Consider the following 15,962-nt stretch of genomic DNA (forward strand, 5'->3'; position numbering starts at 1 on the left):
TTCCTCTGGTCTCGGACACCGTCACTCGCAGCTGTCTAGTGACATGTGTCATCAAGATGCTGCAATGTGAATTATGCCTTTGGGAGCAATGAGTACTGATTATTGCCATTTGTTGTAACTGGTAAATTGCATCAGTTAGCAAAAGGAGTAGTGAAAGCATGTGCTTGGAGAAATTGTTAGTCCTTATAAATAATTTAAATGCTCTCATATATATTTCTATGCTTCTGTATATTTTATAAGATTGACTTCAAGCTTTTCGTATACTTTTAATTACACTTTACCTCAGGTGTACAAAGATGTTTTGCTCTTTGAGCACATTTTGTGCTCTTGCCTATATTCAGTAGAAATACTTAAAGAAATAGATTATTTTTTTATTTAGTTCTTTGTTCGAGTAGCAGTAATTGTCAGGAACTATTTCTCACATGCAATTGAAAGTAATGAGAAATGCATGACGTGGATTTTCAAAGGAAACAGTCACAAGCAGGATATAAATGTGTGTCTGCATTTGTAAATAGCAAATGAACTAAAGTGTAGTTGCAATTGTGCCTTCTATGATTAAGTGTATTAGTGTGATATATTTAGGTGATCTGGTCCAGTGGGGTAGGATGTTGAGCTGGTTTGAAGAAAATGTAGGTCCTATTCTGATCTAGAAACTGGGACAGATCACACTGCTTCTCTCTGTCTAGTTTTTAATGTGAAAAATAAATGAAACAAGAGCCCTAGGTAGTTTTAAATTTTTTTTTATTAAATCCCTCAAGGGCAATAAAAAAAGTACTGTAAAAAGACATAGTGCTGTTATTTATTATTATATTAGTACCTCTACGTGTGACAAAATAGAGATAATTTTGAATCTTCATTTGGATTTTAATGCCCCAATCCATTATTGTACTATATATTGGATATATTATCCATTTGTGCAAACAAATACAGTGCAGCATATATGTATTAAAATACATATTTCCAATCTAGGTCTTCTGTCACTACTTATACAAGTAATTTTAATCTGAAGGTCAAATCTCTGTAATAACATACCTGCTTTTCGTGGTTCCTCATCCTCCACAGTTTCCCTGATTCTGACTTCATCCTTTCCACACACCATATTTTTAATTGCCTCTTAATTTTGTGTGTAATTTAAAGATGTGAATGATTTTAGTTTTTAAAGTAAGGCAGTATTCCCTGAGAAATAAGGTGAGACTTTCAGAGACTTTTTCACAACAGTCACTGAACATTTGATAGTAATGCTTTTTGCTGGACTGGGCTATTTTCAGACCTAGTGATAACCAAGTGGAGTCTCTAAAACTTCAGCACTCTAGGTGTGAAGTACATTTTAAAGAGACTGAATTTACTTTCACTATTGTGCCAGTAGAAAACCTACTGGCTGCCATTTACACCAGACTAGCATTTTATTGTTAAGGACAGTTTCTTTGCATTGTGTTAGTTTTCTTCAGGAGCATTTTGTTTTTCTTTCTTATTTCAATATGCGTTGATTTAGGATAAAGTCAGCAGTGACTTTGCAAACATGTACAGATATAAGGAATTTATAATATAGAAAATTTGGAAACAGTCTAAAATGCTGCTCACTGTTGAGCTATTTTCAAATCAGAACATGATTGTTCTGTTGCAGACTTGATACTTTGCATTTTGACTCAGTTATACTTCTTAATGCCAGGAAACATGGAGATAGATAGATAGATAGATAGATAGATAGATAGATAGATAGATAGATAGATAGATAGATAGATGCATGCCTATAGTATTAAAATAACAAGAGATATTTTTTTCTTTCTCAAAAATTATAATGAGGGGTTTCTGAAATTCAGTAAATTTCAATGTACTCTGATAGAAAAATGTATATTTTATACATATTAAAAGTAATCTTGAAAACGTATTCTCAGGTTCAATGAAACTTCAAGATAAAGGGCTTTATTCCTTTCCCTAGCTGTCTGAAAAGTAATTGCAATTTTTCCTTTCCTTTTTTTTTAACATTGCAGCTATTTTGTGCCTTTCAAGATGACAAATATTTGTACATGGTAATGGAATACATGCCAGGCGGAGATCTCGTAAACCTTATGAGCAATTACGATGTGCCTGAGAAATGGGCCAAGTTCTACACAGCTGAAGTTGTTCTTGCTCTTGATGCAATTCACTCCATGGGCTTGATACACAGAGATGTGAAGCCTGACAATATGCTTTTAGATAAGTATGGGCATCTGAAGCTGGCAGATTTTGGCACTTGCATGAAAATGGATGAAGTAAGTATGCAACTGAATGATTTACCATCTATTAAACTGTAATTCTAACTTACATCTACATCTGAGGTTATTTTCTTATAATACCCAAAAGAATATTCATGTAATGTTCTGCTTGGTTAGAAAACTGATTCTTGTTTCCTATTTTTAAATATAAGAGTACTTTAAATAGTGTAACCTTTTCTTTTATAAACTGTTCTCTCACACGGAAGAAGGATGTAAACTTACACTTTGCTATTTTTGAAAGCATGTGCCTTTGTGAATTTCTAAGGTACTTTTTTTTGCCAAGTGTTTGAAAAACTGTAAGATAACTCATAGTTTCAACATTAATAATCTTGGAACAGTTAATGAGATGACTTTTTTTGTAAATGAAATTATTTTATAGGCAAGATACATTCCATGTATGTTTTTCCTGTATCTAATTGTTCTCATAGCATCCTCTAGTGGTCATTCAAATGAGGTCACGGTACAGCAGCAGTTGATATATGATATATTGATCAAAATCTGTTAGTTATTTATCAGGATGCCAAGATGTCAATTAAAATGATTTAATTGTTCAGATTTAGCCAAATACAGTTTTCTAATGAGTTTATATAAGAATATTTTTAACAGGGTACTTTATATTATTAAAAAACTTGAAAGTAAAATAACCTTTTGTAGTTTATAGTCTTAGAATCTTGCCTGACAGACAGTGTTGTGCTGTAATTTACAGAATATACTCTTCGTATGAAAAAATATAACTATTCTTCCTATGAAAAACTGTAAGATTATAACATATACAAAAAAAATGTATATGAATGTGTGTTATGATTTACCTGATCTCTGAAAGTTTTCTGTAGTAGCGTTGGCAAAGGTAATCCTTTTAAGCTTACTTGCTTTTATGTTTTGGGGTTTTTTTTCTGTATTGTTTAGGCAGTGCTTGATATAATTTCTGCTATCTACTTAATTTGCATTTGCATCATTAAGTTAATGTCTCTTCAGCAGTATCCAGAAGTACTGTGTCTGTTCAGGGTGGGTTTTTTTCACATGACAATATATTATTTTCATCATTGTCGAACTGCAGCTGTTTATTGAAGTTCAGTCTATTCAGTTTTGGCGATGTTTTAGTTGTTAGCCTAAAGGCAGATAATATGTACCTCCATTTTTTGATGTACTTTCCTGTATTTTAGAGGACAGTATTTACTTTAATTGAAAAAATCAAAAGTAGTACTCGGTCTCTTAATTCAGATTGTAATGTCTTAAAGGAATCTGTTGTTCATTGGACATGACAACAAAAAACCATCAAAAAAGCTCACAATATAAATCTACCAAAAAAAGGTGATCCTCTGTGCTATTTTAGGGGCCTCAGAAATGGTGGACCTATATCTTTTATGATGGTACTGTAAATGTAACAAATGCATCTATGTTTCTCATGAAGTTACAGTGAGCTCCACTTTAGACCAGACATCATCAATGGACCAGTGATCTCCTAGGGAAGTTAATTTTGTAAAGGATTGCATTTTAAGTTCTTTGTGTTTCTCACAGTCAGTGGAATGGCAAAAATTTTTTGTACAGGAAGCTTTAGAAGTTTGAGAAGCTTTCTACGGAAGCTTTTAGAAGTTGAGAGGTTCTGGATTGTCTCCAAATCTCATGCTACTTCTTGCAAAACATGAACACATCCCAGCTGTGTAAATATAATATTGGTGTTGGCAGAGTTATTTGTAAAAAATATATGCCTACCCAATACTTATTTTTTTTTATTTTGATCTCTTTTAGCAGTTGTGAGCATGTATCTTCCTTATGCTGTTGAAAACCCAGGATAATTTTGCTGCAGTTTGTTGAGGGATTTTTCTGACCTTTGCTGTGGAATTGTGTTCAGTGTTTGCTTAAGTCAACCAGGCCAGGCCAGAACAGACACTTGCAGCAGAGTTCCTCCTTATCATTTTGTAAAAAGAGTTGCTAAGTGTTTTAGTGATCTTTCACAGGATAAAAGGGACTGTTCTGTTTTTATAACTCAGTTGTGATAATTGGGGGTTTGTGGCATTGTTTTTCATTGTTTGTCTTGGTTTTTTAAAATTAGTTGTCTAATTTAAAATCTGCATCAAAGTGGCTATTTCTGTTGTTGAATAAAGAATGATGTTAGACACAAAAATTTAGTAGGAATCATGGTTCCCTTTTTTGGTATTTAGGTATATTAGGTAGACCAGGGCAGGGTTCCCCAGTCTGTCTAATCCTCAAGTGTTGTGTAAGAAACTAAACAGCAGCTGGCTTTGGTAGATATTGCAGGGCCAGGAGCTCCCTGTGTTGCCATGCACAGCACTGTTCTGTGCTAACTAAGCTTTCAGCAGAGCACAGATTCAGAGGATATCTGTTGAAAAAGATGTGACCAAAAGAAGGGATATTTGCCACTTGGGATTATTGCCTCAGCCCAGACAGTTCAGCTGAAAGAAGCAGCGTTTTCCTCTTTTTGGAACTCAGCTTCTTTCTCGCTGAAGCTTGTCCAGTGAAGAGGACTCTGCTGGATCCTTCCTGCCTCTGTGCATTGTCTGCTGTTAACACCTGATGTGTGTGATCCTCATGTTTCCACACAAACACCCTCCAGCTCTTGTTTACTTGAAGGAACTTCCTGAGGGAGTGAAAGCCTGATTGTCAACCTTGGTTCAAGACAGCAAGTTCTTCAGGTTTGATGGAGATCATCCTGAAGATGAAACCTGAATTGCTTTGTCTTCAGCAATGTAACAATATGGAATGATGCTGGGAAAAACAACAGCCTCACCTTCAAATTGTCAGGAGCTGCAAGAACATTGCTGTGTCTCCTGGACAGCCTATTTTTTAAGATTGTACACTGTACATCTCTCACATATCTGCAGGAGATGAGTTCCAAGGTCCACCATGATATTTTGAGATGATGAGAAAAGTTTCAGGTAAAACACTGGCCTGAGAATCCTGACAGGAAGCTTTGCATAACAACTGTTATAGTAAGTACGATACTCAGGCATAGAGGCTTAGTGTTTGAAACCCAGGAGTAACACATTGCCCAAAGAAAACAGCACCATTTAAGTCTCTTCAGAATGCAGGGACTGCCAAGGTGCTCTGTATTGGACAGAGAGCATGTCTCTGTTTACTCAACTTTGATGCCAGAGATCACAGTCTGACTGTGGTATTAAAGGTATCCAGTACTTAAAAATACACACAGAACAACACCCAAGTTCTTTGAAAGAAAAAGTGTGTAAATGAACAGAACAGAAATCTGAGAATTTCATATTCAGGTGATAATGGGCCAACCTCCTGAGGAACTTGGTACAATCTCTATTTTGTAATGTAGTCCCACAGAGTGCAAGATAATTTTTTATCAGCTCCTTTTCCCATGACTGGTTGAGTCAGTTGATCTTTCAGGTCCCTTCCAAGCCAGGCTGTTCTGTGATCTTTAAATGCATTTCTAAGTTAGTTCCTGAGACAGAAGGTAGAGAGTTTTATGGGGAATAAGAACCAGCTTCATGTGCTTCAGAGAGCTATGGCCCATTGAGCCTGGTGTTAACATGCACAGGCTTCTCTTATTGTAGAAGTATTTTTTTGTTCTACTCTGCAATTCTGTGACATCTTGCCTGAAAACTTAAATCATTACTACATGGAGTTCTTTAGCATCTGTAACATTTTTGAAAATACTTCCCTTTTTGCTGCATAGCAGCCATCAGACTTGTGTAGGTCTGGCTAGGTTTTGGCACAGCCTTGTTTAAGACCTCAGAAAATAGCAAAATGTGTAACATATTAAAAAGAATTCTTGCTTTGGTATATTAGTTATAGAGGGTTGAGAAATAGGGTGTTACTAAGTGCTTTGGTGTCAGAGTGGAAAGGCTGTGACTGAAGCTGCAGACTTCAGAGAAGTCTTTCAGAACTGTTTTGGTGACTTTGTTTTTAAAGAATCTCCTTACCCAGGGAGGGATTCAGGTGGTTTCAACCAGACTTGACTGAGCAAAAATTCAGACTTTCCCCTGTTGTAATTTTGTGTTTGGATAAGGGAGAGATAGACACACACCAGTGTTGGAGCCGCATTACATTGCCACAGTCCTACTGGATGAGTAGAACCACATAACCCTACAGCAATTCCTCCTGTGCTCAAAGCAAAGAGAGGCTTAAGCTTCAGAGAAGTCATGCAGGTTAGTGCACAGAGTGCTGTGACAAGCAGGATATTCAAATAGTGGTTCCTTGCCATGTGTTAGATCCACTTTCAAATCCTCTCAGCTTTAGATTCCTGTAGTCTTTGAGCTTTAGTTTATTTTGCAGTGTTAAAATGTGTTTGCCTGAATTTTTCTTTGTCCAATGAATGCAATAGGTCTTCTGGAAAGAGCTAACTTCATTTTCTTATCCCAGTATGAATAAGCTATGTGTTATCTCATCCAGTAAAGAATGAAAAAGTTTACCTGCTCTTCATTCTGGAACTGAGAAGTTAGAATTTCTTTAGGTTTCAGTTTTAGCATGGAGTCATAAAAGATAGGTATTTGCCAGGAGGACATTTGAAGTATTCTGTAGGTCTTTACAGTATGTAGTCATCCCTTTAGTTTTTGCCTACTGGTTCATGACTTTCTGGATATTGTTTTAGTACAGAAGTAAAAGCTTTTCACAGTTCATATTGTATATGAGGAAGAATATTGTAATGTGGTGTCTAAATTTTGTGTATCAGTACAATTCCAAAATCAAATTATTCTCTTATTTAAATATGTATTTTGAACTTAGTTGTTGCTACTAATATTTTGTATTTATATTCTAAATTAATATATATTGCCATTCATGCTGATGGCAAAATGCACAAAAAACCTTTGTAAAATGGTTTAGATAAAACTTTGGATTAGGAAACAGGATAAAAGATGAATGTTTTTTTGGTACTTCTCTAACTTCATCCAGGATTTAATTTCATTCATCCATCTGGTCTCAGGAATGAATTCAGTGAATTTCATTAAAGGAAACAAGACTTATAACTGAATGATGGCAGAGCTGATTGATGCTTCTGCATCATTCAGTCCATACATTTTTGGTTTCTCAGTGTGAAGCAGAGTATGAGGAATCATTTCATTGATACAGTTGTGGTAATATGTTAATAAAAAAATAAAGCTTTGCTATTCTTTAAAAGTAGCTTCTCTTTTTATTCTTCTTGCTATATATAAACAAAAACAAAGCACATACAAAAATTTACCCATAATTTGATTTATTGGCTGAATTAGACAAAATTGTTATGTATCTGCTTTGTAGGCCTAGAATTCATAACTTGTCAAAATTATTCTAAAATTTGTCCCTGAATTCAATGAGAAAAGGAGCAGTACTGTGTACCTTCATATTAAAACCAATGGTAAAAAGAATAAAATTGGTGAGTTTTGAGAAGATGAAGTCAAGAGAAATCATTACAGAGTAGGCAGGGGTAAGCACATTACCAAGAAACGTCATTTCAATCCATATTGCTTCTCGAATTATAGTTAGCCTTTAAAACACCCTCCTCAAACCAAGTATTTTAGGCCGTATTTTGGATGGTTTTCTGTGCTGCTAACAGAGGAATGGGTTAGAGGGGTGCTCAGAAGGCCCTTGAGCTGAGCTGTGTGTGTTGTTGCTGTCCCAGACAGGAATGGTGCGCTGCGACACAGCCGTGGGGACGCCCGACTACATCTCGCCCGAAGTCCTGAAGTCGCAGGGCGGTGATGGCTACTATGGACGGGAATGTGACTGGTGGTCTGTAGGGGTTTTCCTTTTTGAGATGTTAGTTGGTAAGTAGTGATTTCTTCTGCTAATGAGAAGCGTTGAGTCTTCCCTGTGCCTTTAGCTGCATTTTGGTGCATGGAGGCTGCTCGAACCTCAGTGACAGCTTCTGACTTCTTGCTGATGCTGTGGCTCATTGCTGTTCTCTTTGCTCTCTGTCACTCTGGTGCTGTGACAGCTGTTTGCATGCTTGTTCAGTGATTAGTTCCCTGACTTGGTTCAGCTTAAAACTAATTCTTAGAATGGTTTTAACTGGGGTCAGCTACCTCACCACATTTGTGCCCACCTCAGGCAGGATTGAGTTTGCAGGGACACAGGAGATGAGAGGAATGGCAAGGGCAGGCCTGTTATTTTCTTTTCTCCTCCTTTTCCATAGCACATCAGTGTCTTGTGTTAGGTCAAAGTGTGGAAGTATGGCTCAATTCTTTCTTTTGTGCTTGAGTCAGGTTTTTCTAATAAAATACACTGGACTGCTATGGCAACGAACATAGAATATAATCGGTTCAGGAGATGAGTCATCTGCATCTTATAGTGAGGATCACAATGGTAGTCTGGTAGCAAAATGCTGATTTTGGAAGGATGGAATTGAGCATACAATTATAAAAAATCAGCATTTTCTAGGAATATTGCAGATTTGATGTTTCTGGTATACTGAGACAGGAAATACACTTTAACATATGATGCTATTACTATTGCCAACTCTTTCAGAATTACAGCATGTTGACTTTAAGAATGTGTGGTTTATAGTTAATAGTCTGTCATGAACAATTTTACCAGTAAATAAAATTATTCAGTTCTTAAAATATTTGCCATAGCTGTCCAGAATGTTTTTTCAGCATTTCAGAGCCTCATTTTTTCCCACCTTGTATCTAGGAGGAATATATTACTTAATTTCTCCATATTCCCCACATACTGGTAGAAAGTATCTATTTTTATCTGTGCTTATGTACCAGATTCTGGCTATGGTCTTCTGAAACTTTGCACTTCAAAGAAAGCACAGAAACTGGTTTGTTATTCTAGTTTTCATAAAGCCGCAGAACTAATGAAAATGGTAATTTTATTATGAAAATGAAAATTTTATTGTGTGCTTAACTAAACCATAAAATGTTGCTCACAGGATGAATCCTAACTTTAGTTCAATGACTTAAGGTAGTTTTGAGGTGTTGCCAAAATCAAAGGTGTTTCCAAGACAGAAGAGGAAGGTTGGGAAAGAGGGAGGCAGCAGCAAATATCAGTGATTCCCACCTGCACTGGTATGGCAACCTAATGAATTTACTAAAAGTCCAGAAGTTAAGTTCAAGCTGGTGTGTACTACTTCCTTATTTTTCTATAAAATGACAGAAAGAGACAAAAGTTAGGATTGTTTGTTCAAAAGCAGAGTGGCTGTTGTGCAGTGGTTTGTACATTTTTTCATGTTCATGGCTTTTGAGATGCTCAGTTCCTTGTTGGAAGGTTGCAGCCTGAGATGCCAACTGATTCCTGCCTGCATGCAGCACACCAGAACTGAGGAAAGAGCCTAGCTCATGGGACTGCTTGTTCACCTTCTCTATTAAACCTATGGATTAGTTGGGAGAAAGGATTCCTGTGAAAGTTGCAGCTTCTTGATTACAAACCCAAACCATTTGTATGTTAAAAATGTTGCCAGTTAATCTGACTGTCAGTTGCCTGTATCACAGCCTATTCTTTTTGCTTGCCCCTGTTTTACCTTTCTTAAGTCTAGTTCCTTTGCAAATATCTTTAACTACAGCCTAGGCTGGAAACCTCTGGGTGAGAAAAGTCTGTTATTTTAAAAGCCACCTGCCATGTTAATATGGGCACTCAAGCTGATGTAATTTGTCAGTCAGCAAGATTTATTATTGCAGGTTTAACAGTGTGGTAACACACTGGGAAGGCTCCTGCTCAGAGCTGACATGCCTTAGGGAGGATCGACCTGTGTGTCTCTGAAATGGCCCTCAGAGAGTTTTGGTGAATTCCTTCCAACAAATGTGCACGAGCAAATCTTTAATGAGTTTTGGTCCATTTTACCCTTGGAATGTTTAAAGATTGATTTATATGGGTGTCGGCCATTATGTAAATTAGAAAATATATTGAGACCTTTAAGGCAGAACAAAAGATGTAATTCACTGGGCAAAATTTAGGTAGGGGTAGACAGGATGGAAAATGGTGTAGTTTCCAACACAGACATTTTAGGGAAGGAATATTTTTAGTAGTATACATTATTTGTACACTGCATGTCCATTTTTTTTCTTTTTCTTAATAGAAGACTGCTAGGTAAACTGCTTGTAGACTTTTCATTATTTCTTCTGTCTTATTCAACTCACATAACTTAAACATGATGTAAAATCACAGCCAGTTTACTGTTTTATTTTCAGGTGATACTCCTTTTTATGCAGACTCACTAGTAGGAACATATAGTAAAATTATGGATCACAAGAACTCATTGCATTTCCCTGATGATGTGGAAATCTCTAAGCATGCAAAGAACCTTATCTGTGCCTTTTTAACTGATAGGTAAGTGCACATACCATTCTGGCACTGTTTTTTATTTTGGAGGGTACATTGTAAAAATTAATTCCTTCTCATACCTCTCCTGATCTCTGTACAAATCTCTTCTGCCAAACCTCCTGTTCTCTAGTTTTTCTTTTCTTGAGGTGTTTTTTCCAGGTATTGTATTTTATTTCTTTGAGCGATTCTGACAGCTCTTGTTAGCAACACAGTTGTGCTGGACAAATCCTTCCAGTTGCAGTAACAAATTTGTAAGACTGAAAGTAATTAGTAACCTTCAAGGCAGGGACAAAACTGTTTTGCTCAATGTCTTTGTGGGTGTTACTTAAAAAAAGTGGAAGGAAATACTTTTCTGAAAGTAAGCATGTATTTACTGATTTTTATTTTCATTTGCTTTGTTGCATTAATTGGTAAATATAGCTAACAAACCTGCAAGGTTATTGTTTTGTCTACAAAAAAAAATCCTAGATGTTTCCCTTGATGGAACTCAGCCACTTACTGAAATTAAGCTGTGTAAGCTTGTTCTTGATCTGAACACTTACATTTTGTTTAGTTTCAGAAAGCAGAGATAATCTTCAATTTCACTGATTTAAAAGAACAACAGTGTAGGTCCACAATTATCTCTGAGTCGATGATGCCTTCTTATGCTTTCCTGTGATCACCTGAACTTGGCTGGAGCACAGCATCCGGCCGCTACAGAAGGAGGAATTAGGAAAGCAAAGTGCCTTATAATGGTTTTTGCATTCAGAGAGATTGTTTGCTCTACTGAGCAAGCCTGTGGTTGGTCAGGAAGGATGTGCTTTATTTAACAGCATTTTTCACCTTTAGTAACTGAAGGGTAGAGAGAAAATATGATTAGAATTTAATAGTTTAAATGTAGTAAGGTGGACTTCTACTACGTGTGTCCCTCTTCCTGTTTATATTTAACACAGGGCTCGAGCAATTTATTTGAAACAGATGCTGCGTGATCACTGCTGAAGCACTTAAAGGAGGACTAAACATTGACCCTGTGATTTATGGCTTCTTTTCCATGCATTGTTTTTATGTCCTGTTCTTGTACGTAGTTTCAAGAGAGACTCCTCTGTTCAAACTAAAAGTTTCTTGTTGCACTTAAGATTTTCTTCGTGGCAAATATCAGCAAGAGACGTGTCAGGGTTAGTTGTGGGGCAGAGGATGGAATTCTTAGAATATTTATTTGAGTCCAGCTTTGAATAACTGTTCTGTGCAGCAAGTCAGACCTTCCTTCACTTGCGTCTTACGGTCTGTCATGTGGTTTGGCAGACATGAAAGTTCTGCAGTTTTATTTCCCCCAAGGGTGTTGAGATTTTGTTTGTGTTTTTAGTTTTTTCTTAGTTTTTGCCTCAGTGCTCGCTTTCTTGCTTTTCTCCCCACGTGGCAGACTCCAGATTCTGGACATTTTAGCAGTCACGGGGAGAGTGCATGCTAAGAATCAGTAAATTTTATATAAGAAACTACAGATTAGTGGTTGGTGGTTTTTAAATTTTGGTTTTGTGTGACCATTAGTGTGGTTACCACAGACAATCTTTACTGAAAGTTTCATTGCTGCTTATGAACAAGTGAGAATTTAAAAAAAAACAACAAAGGCAGCTATTTTTCCTAATGTGACCCTGGATTAATTGCTGTTTAGGGATGTGCGACTTGGGAGAAATGGGGTTGAAGAAATAAAGCATCACCCTTTCTTCAGAAGTGATCAGTGGAACTGGGACAACATTCGAGAGAGTAAGTAAATCAGGTTAAAAGCTCTCTTTTATTCAGTATTTACAATAGTAGAAATGAAAAAAAAAAACTTCCGGTTGTATAAACAAAGTAATTACTATCTATCAAGAATCTTGCTCAAACATTTATATTTATCACTTGTATTATGAAACCTTATATGAGGAAGGGTTAATAAATATGCATATTTCCTACTGGAATTATCTCACCGTTATCATGTTTTTAATGTAGAAGTTTCAATTTTAAACAATGGAATTGAAGGGTTCAGAATTTTAACTAAAAGGAATGCATGTTAGGTTCTGTTTCTCAGGTTTTTTGTTCTTTTGAGGTGTATTTTTTTTTTTCTTTCATTTTTCTTTTAATCTTCTGGTAGTTAAGAAAGTAGTTTGACAGTGGTTGTTTGTTTTACTGCTTTTCATGTAAAGTATTGAGAACCTGATAACTTTAGGTAAAAAAGCAAAGAATGTCAGTTCTCAGAAGCTTGTCATAACTTCTAAAGTTATATATTTACTAAGAAGTTTAAAAATTATTATTGTATTTAGAGTTATATTCTCAAGTGTGATTACCTGAGCAAATATGTCTTGCATACTAGATGGTCTATGCATTAGGCAACAAATGCAAAAATAGATTGCTCTAGACAAAATTGTTCATAGTAATATTTCCAGATCTGCTGTCTGGTTAATACATATTTAACTCCAAGTTATTTAAGGACAACTTATAATACAGTCTTTGAACACTAGAGAGATAGCTGTATATAGCAAGTGACTGAGTCTTGAAGTGAAATGCATCTTTTTTCCCCTTTTTATAGCTGCTGCTCCTGTTGTTCCTGAGCTTAGCAGTGATATAGATAGCAGTAATTTTGATGACATTGAGGACGACAAGGGAGACGTGGAGACCTTTCCAATCCCCAAAGCCTTCGTGGGAAACCAGCTGCCTTTCATAGGATTTACCTATTACAGAGACAATTTGTATGTGATACTTTAATATGCATTTTTAAAAACATACCTGCACATTTCTTCCTATATTCTATCTTTTTTTCACTCTAAATACATCATTTATTCCTTGCATTATATTAATTTATGTCCAGTTGTGAAGATACAAAATGCAAAGTTTGAGTAACATAATTTGTTACTCTTTCAGTTATTTCAACAACTGTGATTAAACAGTGTATTTTTATATGCAAAAAATTATGCAATATCTTAAAAAATCAATTAGAGTTAAAATTCAGATAGATTGGTAATTTTTTTCTAAAATTGCTTTTTATTAGTTATTGTAGAAGAAAGCTTACACAGCATAATAACTTTCTGGAATTCATCTTAAATAATCAAGAAATAATTCTATTAATTGAAAAATTTCAAGCTGCTGTAGTTTTGGAAATATTCTGTTAAGGAAAATTCAAATCAGAAAGATGCACTAACATCAAAATGAAACAAGCTTTATTCTGAGAGCAGCATAGGACAAATTGAGATTTGAGAGAATTGATTAAAATGGCAAGGTTGCCAGAGTTGTTGAAAACTTGAGTAAGAGCTGGAGGGATTTGTTTTTGTTTTTGACAGGTTGCTAAGTGACTCCTCTCAGTCTTGCAGAGAAAACGAATCTGTGCAATCTAGTAAAAATGAGGTTAGTGCCTTTTTTCCTTAGTATTAATAGGATGATTAACTAATTTTGTTAAGTCTGTTAAGAAAAGACAAAGTCTAAAATAAGTGTTGAAACAGTTTAGTGGAGAGCTCTTTGTCTTTTAATGATCCTCAATAAAAATGATATTTTCTATTTACAGGACAGCAAAGAGGTAAGTACAGTATCTGAATTATGAAAGGAATAAAAAAATTCCTTCATAATTTTATGTAGATGTGAAGTATCTTTAATGTTTATTCACCAAATTGTTAGCAGTAAACCAGTTGTATTTTGAAACAGTTGTAATCAAGTGTTAAGGTACTGTAGTATAAAGATAAATGAATACAGATTTTTCTCAAATTCTTTTTGCATCCAGAATTTGTTTGGAAAGCCAATGTATGAGGCTCTATTTCCTACAGACAGCATTACTCTTGTGAAGGTCCCACACTTGCATTAATGATTCATGACTGATTTATTCAGAGTTTGAAAAAATAAATTGTCACCTGCAGGGATAAAGGAATGTTTAAATCATACTCCAGTTGGAGCATATGGAGTTGTTTATCCAGCTTTTGAAGATTGACAAATGAATTTAAATTTGCATGACAGGAAAAGCAATGGTATTTTCATATACTTACTTCATTAAGTTACTTAAACATTTGTATTATTCAAATGTAGATAGTATGTTGTTAACATTTCTTAATGCTTACAATTCCTTTTCAAAGTTTGAAAAATACATAAAGGAAATGCATTATGTATTGATCAGATAAATTTAAATGCACAAGTTTATGAGACTCCACTTCCTTCCTGTCATTGATGAATAGATGAATAGTTTTAGACTTCACCTTTTAAATAGAAATGGTACCGCTGTTTAAAATACATATGGTAACATTCATGATGTTTGCTTTATGTTGTGTTTGTAAATGCAGATGGTAAAACTTTGCATTTCACTTCTGACAACTTATGTTATTTGTATTTTCTCAAACAACAAATCTCCGGTTTTGATGTCCTTTTCAATGTTCCTGTTGTGGAAATCTTCTATTGTAACAATTATAAAGTGTTTTGGAAAACCATGTTTTTACATTTTTTGTTTGCGGGGGTAGAGGAAGAGGAGGAAGGGAGGAAAAGAAATGCATTTGAAAGCCTGAAATAATGAGATTAATCCAAAATTTATTATTTATAATTTATTTCATTAATATTTGGGTACTGGACTATCAATTATTTCTCAAAAATATTTTAGTAAGCAAACCAAAGCATTTCCAAAGTGTTCATTAGCTTCCAAGGTATGAGACTAAGAAATTCTTCTTTATGTGAGGTCATTGAACATGTTTAGCTATATTATCTAATATTGTCTAATTTGGTCATGTACACCCCTTTTTTATTTTTTCATTTCATTTAGAAAATGCTATCCAAAAACAACTGCTCCAGTGGAAAGTCTCTGGCTACAGAGCACAACAAAGGGCGGGTAACAATGTTTTTTGCCCATATAAATTTAATGACTCACAATCTGTGGCACATAATTCTGTGATGGTTCAATTCAATTCAGTATGCAGCAAATTTTGTTGCTATAAATCCATATATTCAAAATTATCGGAATTAATACCTTGTAAAGATGTAACCTTCTAGTGATGGTTTTAAAATAATATACTGGAAGATTGAATTAATTTTCCTCACTTTCCCTTATTTTTTATTTAATTGAATTGCATTTGTTTTCTGTGAAAGTATTTTTATACATGGGCCATGCTTTTTTGACATTTTACACAGTTTCAGAATAAACTAAGCAAGCTAGAAGAACAGCTCAGTAATGAATTACAAGCCAAAGATGAACTAGAACAGAAGTACAGGTGAGAATGTTTCAACATGTTTGGTGTGTTTATAAAGATGTTTCATTAGACCTTTTGTTTTTGAATGCTTAAAAACATTTTAATCCGCTTTGGGGATTCCCAACCCTGCAAGCAGACCTCACTGTAAGTTGCTGGCTTAATTCTTGCTACTCCTGTGACTACTGGGGTGGTTTTTTGGGGGTTTCTTGAGGTTTTTTTTGCTTTAGCTCCCTATAAGAATCTCACTGTTTAGTGATTTCACCAGTCCTTGAGGTTTCATGTTTTTGCTTAAAACAGAATATCTTGCATAAAAATA

The 15,962-nt window shown here is 35.2% G+C and overlaps 1 protein-coding gene across 1 annotated transcript in view; it reads left to right on the plus strand.

Annotated features, from left to right (window-relative positions):
* ROCK2 (Rho associated coiled-coil containing protein kinase 2) overlaps positions 1–15,962 on the plus strand; it is a 104,164-nt gene that overhangs the window by 57,964 nt on the left and 30,238 nt on the right. Inside the window, exons 5-11 of the mRNA XM_059468915.1 lie at positions 1,992–2,252; positions 7,837–7,981; positions 10,346–10,484; positions 12,127–12,218; positions 13,021–13,180; positions 13,769–13,832; positions 15,588–15,667. Of these exons, the coding sequence (XP_059324898.1) occupies positions 1,992–2,252; positions 7,837–7,981; positions 10,346–10,484; positions 12,127–12,218; positions 13,021–13,180; positions 13,769–13,832; positions 15,588–15,667 (941 nt within the window). The remainder of the gene's footprint in view (positions 1–1,991; positions 2,253–7,836; positions 7,982–10,345; positions 10,485–12,126; positions 12,219–13,020; positions 13,181–13,768; positions 13,833–15,587; positions 15,668–15,962) is intronic.

This window comes from Ammospiza nelsoni, chromosome 3, assembly GCF_027579445.1.
Source record: "Ammospiza nelsoni isolate bAmmNel1 chromosome 3, bAmmNel1.pri, whole genome shotgun sequence".
NCBI classification, from domain to species: Eukaryota; Metazoa; Chordata; class Aves; order Passeriformes; family Passerellidae; genus Ammospiza; species Ammospiza nelsoni.